This window comes from Aethalodelphis obliquidens, unplaced genomic scaffold (assembly GCF_003676395.1).
Source record: "Aethalodelphis obliquidens isolate GAN/ISIS:26980383/991018 unplaced genomic scaffold, ASM367639v1 scaffold2, whole genome shotgun sequence".
Lineage (NCBI taxonomy): Eukaryota > Metazoa > Chordata > Mammalia > Artiodactyla > Delphinidae > Aethalodelphis > Aethalodelphis obliquidens.
In genome coordinates this window covers 9,326,544-9,339,822 of record NW_020837946.1, presented here as the reverse complement: position 1 = coordinate 9,339,822, position 13,279 = coordinate 9,326,544, and the positions used below count along the sequence as shown (strand labels likewise).

Below are 13,279 nucleotides of genomic sequence, written 5' to 3'. Positions count from 1 at the left end.
TACTACAGATATACACTCCATCTTCCTGAAGCAGCCAAAGCTACCAAAGAAATTTCCTACCTGGGGAAAGAGACAATCATTCACTGTCTTCTAGTTCAATGGAAATTTTAAATGCATTGAATTTAAGCTGTAAAGTACCTTTCAATTAAATGTACATCAGACATCAGATATCCTAATGCAATATTCATTTAATATGAATGTCTTCTCAGCTCTGAATTATGCTTGGTAAAATATATCTATACACCAGAGATCCTGATAACTGTTTTTGTTAAACACACAACATCAACACACACACACACATGCACAAGCGTGCACACTCTGTCTCAAATCACCTACAAAACAGTCACTTATAAAACACCTACTCTAAATTAAAGTGGTTGTTATGCTAACAGAAAAAGTAATAAGTTCTCCAATTCTTTAAGGTGGCATGAACCTTGTAATACCACATTTGGGAAGAACTGCTGTAAACAGATTGTTCACCAAAAATGACTGTTTATGGTCACACAGGTGTATGGTGATTGATGGATATATATTTATAATATTCAACTGTGATGAAAGATAAATCTGGACAATTCATTATTAACAGCATGAGCTGACTTGTGCAGGTCTGCCAAGTACTTAAATCTAATCAATACCACCAGCAAATTAAGAAAATTGGATTATGCTAATGTTTCTGCCTAGATTTAACAACTTCTTTATTTAACCAATAAAAACTGCAGTTTAACAGAGATAAGTACATGGTAAACCTAGTCCTTTGTTACTATTTATTTTTAAATGAACAAAAACAAACAAGGAAGTTTAATTCAGGTCATAAAAGCCAGCTATTGAAGAAATCAATAATTTGAGCATGAATATAAACATAGGTAAATGTCAGAGTACAAAGGCTAATACTGCTTTCATGAAACATTAAAAAATTAATATGCGAACCTGTAGAGTGGAACTGGCAAGACTTGAGAGCTAGCTTTTGTTACCAGGAGGTCTGCATGGCAGAAGGTAAAGAGACTGCTCTATCCTTTATCACTTCCTGCCAGAGCAGAGCCATCCAACAAGTAAGAACAGGCCGAATAAAGACTATGTCATCTTGTATTTGACTGGTCTTCACTCAGTTCTCTCCGTAATGTGATCAAATGAGACAATCTGATACTCCAATCACAGTTTCATTTTTGTCAACTTTACTAGATGTGTAAACAAAGACTTGAATGACATTTAGCTTCCAAAGTAAAATACACTATGAATGTATATTCATGCTTATGTTAGTCTTTTGTTACTATTTCATTCAGACTTAATTTTAATCTTAACTTATACCCTATTTCTTTAATCTAGCACTGAGAAAATTACCAAGCCACTACCTGAAAGATGTATTATGCTCAAGGGCCTACATTTAGTAACGGCAATTTCTCTTCCTGTTGTTTTCACATTAAAAAGCTTAAGCGATTAAGATATTAATAAATTCTAAATATCAACTCACAACTGTGTTGAAAAATCATTAAGATTTAAAAAATTGTTTTTCTACTGTTGAGTACTGTTTTGTTTCTTTTGTTTTTGCTCAACATAAAACCTTTTTTTTTAGCTGGAGGATCCATGTGGTGTTCTGGCTTGACTGCTCTGCCATGCACACTGCTATCAAGCATGAAACCTTGATGGCCCACAAAGAGAACCCACAAGTGAGCTGCTTGTTACTGTCCTGTGAATCACCAGTTTAAAAGAAAAAAGCATATAAGTTTTGGCATAGTACATCAAGGTATCACCTGATGGGGCTAACAACTTAAAATTTAAAACCACGTAGTCATTGAAGTATCAAAGATAGCATAACTATTCATCAAGAAATGGTTTAGGGCTTCCCTGGTGGCACTGTGGTTAGAACTCCTCTGCCAATGCAGGGGACACAGGTTCGAGCCCTGGTCCGGGAAGACCCCACATGCTGTGGAGCAACTGAGCCCGTGTGCCACAACTACTGAGCCCACGTGCCAGAACTACTGAAGCCTGTGCGCCTAGAGCCCGTGCTCTGCAACAGAAGCCACCGCAAGGAGAAGCCCGTGCACTGCAACGAAGAGCAGCCCCCGCTCGCCGAAACTACAGAAAGCCTGTGCACAGCAACGAAGACCCAATGCAGCCAAAAATAAAATAAAAATAAAAAATAAATTTATAAAAAAAAAAGAAATAGTTTAGAAATTTTACTCATTCATCATTAACAGTCACACACAATCTCTATAAAGCATGAAATAAAAGCACTAAGCCACACTCTACTATCTCTTAGTTCTATCCTATTTTAAAATTCTTAATGACAATAATGTTTTTTAGTTAAAAAAAAAAAATATGGGCAGCATTCAGAGGACGACTGGGATAAAACGAGGGGAAGACTCTCTTACCAAAGCTGGAACTACACTCTTGACAGGAAACCCTCCCAGTGTCTCCTCATTTCCCATGACCAATAACTGACACATCTCAATAACTGCCTGGAGTTGCTGGCTTTCATCGCTTGCTTGTAGTCCTTGCAGAAGCTGCTGGGCCTTAGAACCTTCACATGGAAAAAAGAAAAAATCATTATTTTTAAACACTTAATATTATTACTAGGTGTTAAGTGTGACTTCACATGCTGGCTGCTTTTCTTCTTTGGATCCCAATTAAAGGCTAGGTCTATACCAGTGTTAAGACAGGCTGCTGATTACCCAAGACGTAACTATGGCAGAGTAAATCCAGGTAATTTAAAGTAATGTCACAGTTATTTATATTTTTCTCTTTTAAGTTTTATCTTTTTAAATGAGAGAAGTTGATTGGTATTTAACAGCTGAAACAAAAATTAATATCCATAAGACTAATACGAACTGCTACCTTTAACATACATGCTTTCAAAAATATGTATATCTAGTGAGCAGAAAGCCTTCTGCAATAATAAAAACCTGGCAAACAATGATGCCCAGGCATCAAAGGAAATGTTATATACCTCTAAATACCTCCATCAGAATAAACGGAATCCAAGTAACAGTGAAAAGGGCAAGGAGATAGACAAACAGAACAATGCATCTAACAAAAGGGAATGAAAAGAATGAAATATTTTCTAAAAACAGCAAAAGACTGGCCTTTTCACCTCCTCTCATTTCATGTGCAGATGCTGCTATCATAGTGCTTTAGAGTACTTCTACTTTTAAGGGTCAATTCCATCGCCCAAACATTTGAAAAATGCTAAGGCTCAACTACCACAATAAATAAGTTATCAATAAACCGAGTAAGACACTCAAAAATAAAGTCTACAAATGTGTTTCAAATTTTCCTGGACACCCTCCTTGTAACCATGATCAACTCCATTAATGCGTATAAACTTATACCTGAGATTACTTTCAAGTCCTTTCCCTTCTGAGACCTTTTCAGTTTATTGTTTGTATTGTTTGGATTTTTTCCATTAAGTACTGAAATGCTTAGAAATGATATATGTTTGGAAACTGTCAATGAATGTGGAATTCATATGAACATCAAAAAGCTTTTTCCCTATGAAGCATCAATGATCTTCTGGGAGGGCATAAACCTTTCAAAGGGATACACAATCATCCTGACAAGGTCTGTTTTCTCTATTATTTAAGACTGTGGCTAATGAACTGCATAACTATCACTGCCTAACTCCCTTTACCATAATTAAGAGTCTGTCCAAAAATACACTGCAAGACATTCAAGTTCAAAGGGACAGCATCTTTAAAGTTTACAAACTAAATACTATCAGTTCCAGTTAGGGCAGGCTTAACATTTTTGGGTTGAAATAATGTGGAAGGAAGAACAAAATGAAGGGAAAGTAACTATGAAAACAAAAGAATCTTCAGCTGCTTCTAGATTTGTTTTTAAAGAATGAAATAGTTCAAACAGTATACCCTAATAACAACCACCAAAAATAGGAAAAACTGACGCAAGTCGTTGGATGCTCTATCAACACTGAGGCTGGCAGGTCTAAGCACATGGATCATTTCAGCATGCTCAAACAAATCACCATGAATACCACTGGACTTCTGGGATGTCCCTAAAAGGACCTTAGGCCAAATGACAACAAAAAGTCACTGCCATTATTTTCCTCTGACATGTGAAGAGAAACCACCTCATACAGATCAGTCAGTTTTGGTTTTAAGGGTAATTTTATACTCCTGAAAATTACCGAGACCCCGTGTGTGTGGTTTAGATCTACTGTTATTTATAAAATGTGTCTGGAACTAAAAGAGAAACATTTTGAAATACTTGGTTAATGCGTTACATATTAAACAAAAACTTGTGAAAAAGATCACAATTTTCCAAAACAACAGCAACAAGATACAGTGGCGAGTAGCACTGTTTTGCTGCTGTCGTTGCAAACGGCCTGAGCGTGAGGCTGAACGAGAGAGCTGTGCGCTCACCCCTGCTCCCTCTTCCAAGCCGAGAAACTAGCTTACGAGAGACTAAGCGTGTGGAAAAACGGGCCTACTCTGCCACAAAGACTATTTAAAAGACATGGATGCGTTAGTAAAGACAAAATTAATGACTGTGTTTTGGAAGCGCATCCTTATGTAAACATGGAGTTTTTTACTAGGACCATGTGACACTGAAAAATAAAATACCTGCCAGTAGTCTGGTGCCACTGCCTTGACTCTAATTAACGCACCAGCAGTTTTACACCCACAACAGCTTTTGCACTTTTAGTTCAAACATGAACAAAGTAGAAAAGGAAAGACCTTAGTAGTTATTATCTCTTGGCCTTATGAATTCAATGTAAGGATCTCAGGAACTAGCTTGGAATTTACAGGCCATGCTCTGAAAACCACTATCATACATCAGGGGTTGGTAGGCAAACATCTTCTACAAAGAGCCAGAGAGTAAATATTTTGGGTTCTGCAGACCACAAGGTCACTGCTGCCACTACTCGACCCTGGCACTGTGGCACAAAAGCACACATAGCCCATACATAATCCGAGCATGGCTATATTCCAATCAAGCTTCATTTTCAGACACTGAAATTTGAATTTCATTTAATTTTCAAGTCACAAAACAATTTTTAAACTTTTTCAGCCATTTAAAAAGTAAACATCACTTTTAGTTCACAGGCTATATCAAAACAAAGAGGAGGCCGATTTGGCCCTTGGGCAGTAGTTTGCCAACTGCTGATACAGAGAGAAAGAGAACCCACAGCCTTTCAGGGAATCACAGGAGGCTGATGTGTTCAATTGAATCGACCCCACTGGACATTTGCTGAGTTCCGAGGCTGTGAAGAGGGCTGGGGGTTGAGTCAGAAGTTTTGGTAAGACACAGTGAAAACTCCTGCAGTCTCAGGGTGCTCAGAGGACAAAGTCCCCACAGAGGAAGGAGGCCTGACCCATACACAGCCAGTGCCCTGCCTTCAGACATCTGCCACACTGTGAAACTGCATAAAGAATAGAAAGTGGAACTTGCAAGGTTCTCAATCAAAAAAAACCCTGGGAAACTGTTCCCTGGTGGTCCAGTGGTTAGGACTCTGAGCTTCCTCTGCCAAGGGCCTGGGTTCAATCCCTGGTTGGGGAACTAAGATCCCACAAGCCGCACAGTGCAGCCAAATTCAAAACAAACAAAAACAAACACACAAAAAAACCCTGGTAGGGTCACAACAGAGAAACACGGATGAGCTAGAGGTGAAATGAGTCATAAAAAAATAACTCGGTCAAAACAAGCTAAAGCCCTGACTAGAGCAAAGTGATCAGCTTCTGACCCTTTAACACAGAAAAAGAGAAAACACTCACTGCTGGAAAACATCACTTGGGGTCTCTTCCGTTCACATAATCAATTATCAGACATATGAAGAGGCAGAGGAATATGTGACTAACAATCAAAAGGGGAAAAAAGACAATAGAAGCAGACTAACACCCCTAGAAATTATAAAGTAAGTATTCTATAACTATGATTAATAAATTGAAAATATAAGCATGGATGGACAAAATGGGTAAGAATGTAAAGAATTTCAACAGTGGGACTTCCCTGGCGGTGCAGTGGTTAAGAATCTACCTACCAATGCAGGGGACATAGGTTCAATCCCCGGTCCAGGAAGATCCCACATGCCGCAGAGCAGCTAGGCCCGTGCGCCACAACTGCTGAGCCTGTGTTCTAGAGAACGCAAGCCACAACTACTGAGCCCACGTGCCACAACTACTGAGCCCGCACACCTAGAGCCCGTGCTCTGCAACAAGAGAAACCACCTCAATGAGAAGCCTGTGCACCGCAACAAGGAGTAGCCCCTGCTCACGGCAACTAGAGAAAGCCCTCGCGCAGCAACGAAGACCCAACGCAGCCATAAATAAATAAATAAAAATATAAATAAATAAATAAATTTAAAGGAAAAAAAGAATTTCAACAGAGAATTTTAATCTATTTTTAAAAATCAAAGAACTGTCTAGAACTGGAAAACAGAGTATCTGAAATTTAAAATTCATTGATGAGTTTAACCAAATACTGAAGAAGACAGCAGAAAAAAGAATTAGTGAATTTAAAATACGGTCAACAGAAAGTTTTCAAACTGGGGGGAAAAGAAAAACCTGGGAAAAACAAAAACAGAGCTAGAGAGACATGGTAGATCAAGTCCAAAGTCTGAACATGTACAATCTTGATACTCCCAGAAGAAAAGGAAGGAGAATATCTGAAGAGATGATGAGGTAAGTGAAACAATATATGAAGACATAACGGCCAACAATCTTCCAAAGCTGATGAAAGTTATCGACTCAGAGATTCAAAGGCTCGGTGGAACCTGAGCAAATTAAAAATGGAAGAAAATGTCACACAGGCCTAATATAGTCAAATTATTAAAAATTAATAATGGTTTGAAAAAGCAGATCTTAAAAGAAGCTGGGAGGAAAGAGCTGCCTTGGAAGGGTAACAGTAAGACTTTTAAACAGCAACTATGGAAACCAGAAGAGCACTACAAAGTACTAATATGAGATTTTATACCTGGGGAAATTACCTTTTAAAAATTAAGGCATAACACATATATATGGAACCTTTAAAAAAAAATGGTTCTGAAGAACCTAGGGGCAGAACAGGAACAAGATGCAGACATAGAGAACGGACTTGGGAGGAAGTGAGAGTGGCATTGACATATACACACTACCAAATGTAAAATAGCTAGCTAGTGGGAAGCAGCCGCATAGCACAGGGACATAAGCTCACAGGGACAACAGCTCGGTGCTTTGTGACCACCTAGAGGGGTGGGATAGGGAGGGTGGGAGGGAGATGCAAGAGGGAGGGGATATGGGGATATATGTATACATATAGCTGATTCACTCTGTTGTACAGCAGAAACTAACGCAACACTGTAAAGCAATTACACTCCAATAAAGATGTTAAAAAAAAATTAAGGCAAATCAAGGATTTCTCCAACAAAAGCAGAGAGAAATCATTACTAGCAGTCACTCACTGCATAAAAAAAGTTCTTTAGGCTGAAGGGAAACAATCCTGATAGAAGAAAGGGACTTCAGGAAAGAATTAAGAACACTGGAAATGGTATATATGTGGGCAAAAATAAAAGAATATGGATGTTCTAAAACAACAATTGTCTTTTTGTGTTTATAGCACATGTGTAAGTAAAACTAAGTAACAGCATAAAGGATGGCAGGAGAAAAAGAGTTAAATTGCTGTAAGGTGGTTGCACTGTTTGGGATATGATAACGTATTACTATATGGTAGGCTATATATAATAAGCCAAGGATACGCATTATAATCTCCAAAAGAGGCTGATTTACAACATCTGCCAAAATGTTGTACACATTTACCCTTTACACAGCAATCTCCCTTCTAGAAATCTATCCTGAAGGGAACACAGGTAAAAACAGGAAAGCTGTATTTCACTGCAACACAACCAAGACTGGAAATAACCCAAATGTCCAACAGGAGACTGGCAAAATAAACCGTACATCCACACACTGCAGCACTGTGGCAGCTTTACAAAAGGAATGGGGAAATCTCTCTTTCTCTCTCTCTCTCTGAGCATGTGCGTGACGTGCACAGCAGCCATGATAAGTGAACACCAAAACATACTGTTAAAAGCAAGGCAAAGTATGTAAAATTTATACTCTTATCTAAGAAAGTCAGTGTGTGTGAAGTAGATAATACGGATTTGGTTTTGTTTTCTTAAATAAATAACAAAAGGACAGGCCACAAACTTACAAAGGTTATTTGTGTGGGAGGAGGAAACAGGCTAAAGGGAGAGCAAAGGATAAGACTTGTAAAAATCTGTAGATTTGACTTCAGAAACCATGTAAATATAACAAATTATAAAAGCAAGACTACATTTTAAAGTCAATCCCTAAAAATTAAAAGCAAAATAAAGCAAATGTGCTAAACCAGCCTGGTGGCATGAATGTAAAGAATTATTTCAAGTGACTCTAAAACACAAAAAAATGACCACAAAGTGAGATATATCCCAAGAACAAAAAAAGAACTGTTACAAAATTAAAATTTTCTCAATAATACTATTTTTGGTGTTAGGTTGGAATTTTGTACTGTAGGATAAAGCAAATAAATGACTATGTTATCACTGGGAACTGAAACTTTTGGCACGAGGGAAAGATACAAGATAAATAAAACCCCTGCAGTCCTGAATGTGAATTGGCAGTATCAGTATGAACTCATGATTTTTAATCTTAAAAGATTAAATACAATTATTTCCTACTTTTGTCCATTAAAAGTGTCTAACAACAATTATCAACCCAGTAGCAAATACGCCAACAGCCCAGACTGTGGAATCTAAATATCATTTCCTATAAAGAAAACCAGGGCTCTCTGAGGCAATGCCTGATTTCAGGTGGGGGGGTAGGGGGTGTTCAACTTGGCTCATCAGAAAGCAAAGAGGGCATCAAAAACTACTGAGATCACATCAGAAATATCAGATGATGACTAGACAATTTCATCATCAGTGAAAATCAATGAAATGGCTAAAACACATCTCAACCCAATTGACAATGATACTTAAAACAAAAACAACAGCACTTTGAAGGATGCAAAACTGGTAAATAAAGGGTAGGAAATATTTTTCCTATACCAACTATTCTCCTGGGTAACCAAATAGAAGGGAGAGATATTCTTTATATATTTCAACTAAATTACTTCTTTTACTTCTAATAAATGAAGACTGATCATTAGATATGAAATGCTTTCATTTTTAATCCCTGTTGTCTAGACTTTGTGGGCTTCCTAATATTAGAAAACACTACCACTTTTGCATAGTCTTTCCTCACCAGAGGAAGAAAATAAAGAACCAAACTTGAACCTGAAAAAGCCTCTAGATCCAACTACCTGTTTAACAAGAAGTTTACTTTTTTTTTTTAACTTTTCCATTTGAGCAATGGAAATCTGACTGAATGGGTATCTATCAATAAGGAATTACTGGTTTCTTCTTCAGATATAATAATAGTAATGTGGATGTACGCATGCATGTGTATGTGTGTTTTAAGGGACATTATCTTGAGCTACATGATGAAATATTTATAGATAAAATTATATAATGTCTGGGATTCATTTCAAATTAATACAAGAGGAGGGATGTTGGTGGGTGTAAAGACAGACTGGCCATGAAGCAGGCACTGCTGAAGCTGGGTCATGGGAATGGGGGTGTGTCACTGTTGTCTACTCTGGTTCTAGTCTATCGTTTATATTCATTTCATGTGCAACAGTCAAGCCTTAATATGGATTTCCGATGTCTAATGCTAATATTCTTGGGTAGCTCTGAAACAATTTTTCTTCCCAGCCTTCTCCCCCAAAATAAATGAAGTGGAAAAATAAATGAAATCAAATTTCTCTTAAAAAATAAAAAAGTACACACATTAAAAATATGATCTATACTTTGCCATCAGTTAAATTAAAGTTTTTAAAATGTATTTATGTGAGGACTGGAACATTTGAATTCTAGATACTTACTAAGGATTTTCTTAATATAAACTTTTTTAGACAGTACTGTGGTTATGTCCTTATTTTTACAGATATAAATTCAAATATATGCAAATGGCAAAAGTTAAAAAAATAAACTTGGGAGTGGGGAGAACAACCGAGGATATAAATGAAACAATGGTCAGGTCATGTGGATCGATAATTGTTGATGGGTTCATGGATGTTATTATACTACTAATAATACTCTCAACTTTTGTGTATGCTTGATCTTTTTCATAATACAGATAAATCCTGATTACCCTTAGTTTAAATCCCACACTTGCTGCCGGCCTGCAAAGGTCCAACATGACCTGGCAAGCACCTACACCTCTCAGATTTCATCTTCTACCACTCTCCTTTCACTTTCCATAGGCCCCTCCTGCTGTCTCATGAGCATGCCAAACTCATTTCCACCTGTGGCCTTGCACTTCCTTTTTCCCTCAGATCCCTGCAGAGCTGGTTTTCTCACTCCATTTTGTTCTCCACAAAATCACCTCAGAAAAGGTTTCTTTAACCAGCCTATCATCACACCAACAAACGCCTTCCTAACTCTGCTTTGTTTTCCTTCACTGCATTGACACGACCTGAAATTTTACTATATAGTAATTGTTTATTGCCAGGGTCACTCTCTAACAGGGAAGCTTCCACGTGGGAAACAACTCTGCTTATTATCCTATTCATGACTCTGTACATCCCAGTGCCTAATAAACAACACTGAATAAAAATCCAGACTCAAGGGTTCTCGAGAACTTTGCAGGAGGCTATGTTATTTGAGAGATGAGTATCAGGGCAGCAAAAGCAAAGCAAAACAAAACAAAAACAAAAACACCAGCTGCCTCAGAATGGGAGAAAATATTTGCAAACGAATCAACGGACAAAGGATTAATCTCCAAAAATATAAACAGCTCATGAAGCTCAATATTAAAAAAACAAACAACCCAATCCAAAAATGGGCAGAAGACCTAAATAGACATTTCTCCAAAGAAGACATACAGATGGCCAAGAAGCACATGAAAAGGTGCTCAACATCACGAGTTATTAGAGAAATGCAAATCAAAACTACAATGAGGTATCACCTCACACCAGTCAGAATGGGCATCATCAGAAAATACACAAACAACAAATGCTGGAGAGGGTGTGGAGAAAAGGGAACCCTCTTACACTGTTGGTGGGAATGTAAATTGATACAGCCACTATGGAGAACAGTATGGAGGTTCCTTAAAAAACGAAAAATAGGGCTTCCCTGGTGGCGCAATGGTTGAGAGTCCACCTGCCGATGCAGGGGACACGGGTTCGTGCCCTGGTCCGGGAAGATCCCACATGCCATGGAGCGGCTGGGCCTGTGAGCCATGGCCACTCAGCCTGCGTGTCTGGAGCCTGTGCTCCGCAACAGGAGAGGCCGCAACAGTGAGAGGCCCGCGTACCGCAAATAAAAACAACAACAACAACAAAAATAGAATTATCATATGACCCAGCGATCCCACTACTGGGCATATACCCAGAGAAAACCATAATTCAAAGAAACACATGCACCCCAATGTTCATTGCAGCACTATTTACAATAGCCAGGTCATGGAAGCAACCTAAATGCCCATTGACAGACGAATGGATAAAGAAGATGTGGTACATATATACAATGGAATATTACTCAGCCATAAAAAGGAACGAAATTGGGGTCATTTGTAGAGACGTGAATGGATCTAGAGACTGTCATACAGAGTGAAGTAAATCAGAAAGAGCAAAACAAATATCATGTATTAACACATACATGTGGAACCTAGAAAAATGGTACAGGTACAGATGAACTGGTTTGCAGGGCAGAAATAGAGATACAGATGTAGAGAACAAACGTATGGACACCAAGCAGGGGAAGTGGCGGGGGGTGGGGGTGGGACGGATTGGGAGATTGGGATTGACGTATATACACTAACATGTATAGAATGGATAACTAATAAGAACCTGCTGTATAAAAAAAATAATAAAATTCAAAAATTAAAAATAAAATACCCGCTGCTTCTTAAAATCCTCAAGTACAAGTACACGTAATATGAGCACATGTACACACATTGCATTATTTTTTTTTAAACTTAGAATATTTAATGGAAAATTATACAAGTACAAATTTATTTGTAAGGTCAGAGTTAACAACCTTCGGTAACACTTCAGAAATTTTGAAATGAATCAAGACTGAAGTCTGCAAATAGCCTACTGATTCTATGGAAATATTATTGATGAAGTAAAAAAGAATGTGTGTGTGTGTATATATATATAAAACTGAGTCACTCTGCTGCACAGCAGAAATTAACACAACATTGTAAATCAACTATACTTCAATTTTTAAAAATGCTTAAATGTAAATTTTATTGCTTGAGGAAGCTAAAGGTAATATTCTATACCAGACAGAATTTAACTGAATTTGTGATTATGCAAAATCATATTCTTAGTTACAAACTGAGACTTAAACAATCACTCTTATATCTAGCATATATGATAAGATCTCTGGGTTATATTAATTTGATTAAATGAGTCTAGTTACTGGTAATTCTGCTGAGAAATCTTTCCTCTCAGGCTCATTTTATAATCAACTGCCTAATGGGTTAAATTTTATTATACCATAAAAATCTCAAGACACAAATCTGTGCAAAGCATGCAATCAGATGCTATAATAATGTAATCACCTGAGGTCCTGTACTCTTCTATAGTTCAAAAACAAACAAAATGAAGGGTCAATCTTGTTGTAAACGTTGGATGGTTTTCTAATGGCTCCAATTCAGTAATTAAAAATAAAAGGAGAAAATCTTGAAGAGTTGCTATTATTTAAGGCAAGAATGTGCAGAAACTGTTTTTTAAAACAGGTTAAAGTTCATGAAAACTTCCTTATGTGAAAACTCTCTTACATGAATAGGTAAACAGTAGAAACAGCACTCAACTAATTACTAAGAGTTCTGAGGGGAGGACAAATTTAAAAGTATTCACTTACTAGCTCCGCTTCCAATTGTTCTATGGAAAAGTTGTGACATCCGAGGACCAAGAGGACCAAACAGGTGAGGAGGAAGACCCCTGGCCTCTAAGAGAGCTAAGGAAAAAAGAAGGGCAGGAGGAGTAGTCGAAGTGTTAATACAACTGATCTTATCTAGAAGTTTCGAACAACTGATTCATCACATAATTGATTTAAACAATTACTTTCCATTTTGAACTTTAAGTTACATTAAACTTTTCAAGACCACTTGTATATACTAATATAATTAATATAAGTTACAACACCCATGTGTCTACTCCAGGGCATCTTAAGGTTTTATGGAGATATTAAATATCCGTGCCAGCAGGGACTATGCAAACGGTCCAAGAAAAACCCAAAGTAAACATTTATTTTGAAGAAGTT

At 37.5% G+C, this 13,279-nt stretch overlaps 1 protein-coding gene across 28 annotated transcripts in view; it reads right to left on the bottom strand.

Annotated features, from left to right (window-relative positions):
• Nucleotides 1-13,279, bottom strand: part of TRIP12 (thyroid hormone receptor interactor 12) — a 150,596-nt gene that overhangs the window by 51,115 nt on the left and 86,202 nt on the right. For 27 of the 28 annotated variants that reach the window (XM_027119086.1, XM_027119147.1, XM_027119076.1 and 24 more), the window contains 2 exons: nucleotides 12,878-12,973; nucleotides 2,370-2,518 (listed from right to left, as the gene is read on the bottom strand). In XM_027119086.1, coding sequence (XP_026974887.1) covers nucleotides 2,370-2,518; nucleotides 12,878-12,973 — 245 coding nt within the window. The remainder of the gene's footprint in view (nucleotides 1-2,369; nucleotides 2,519-12,877; nucleotides 12,974-13,279) is intronic. The other variant, XM_027119289.1, reaches the window with a different exon arrangement.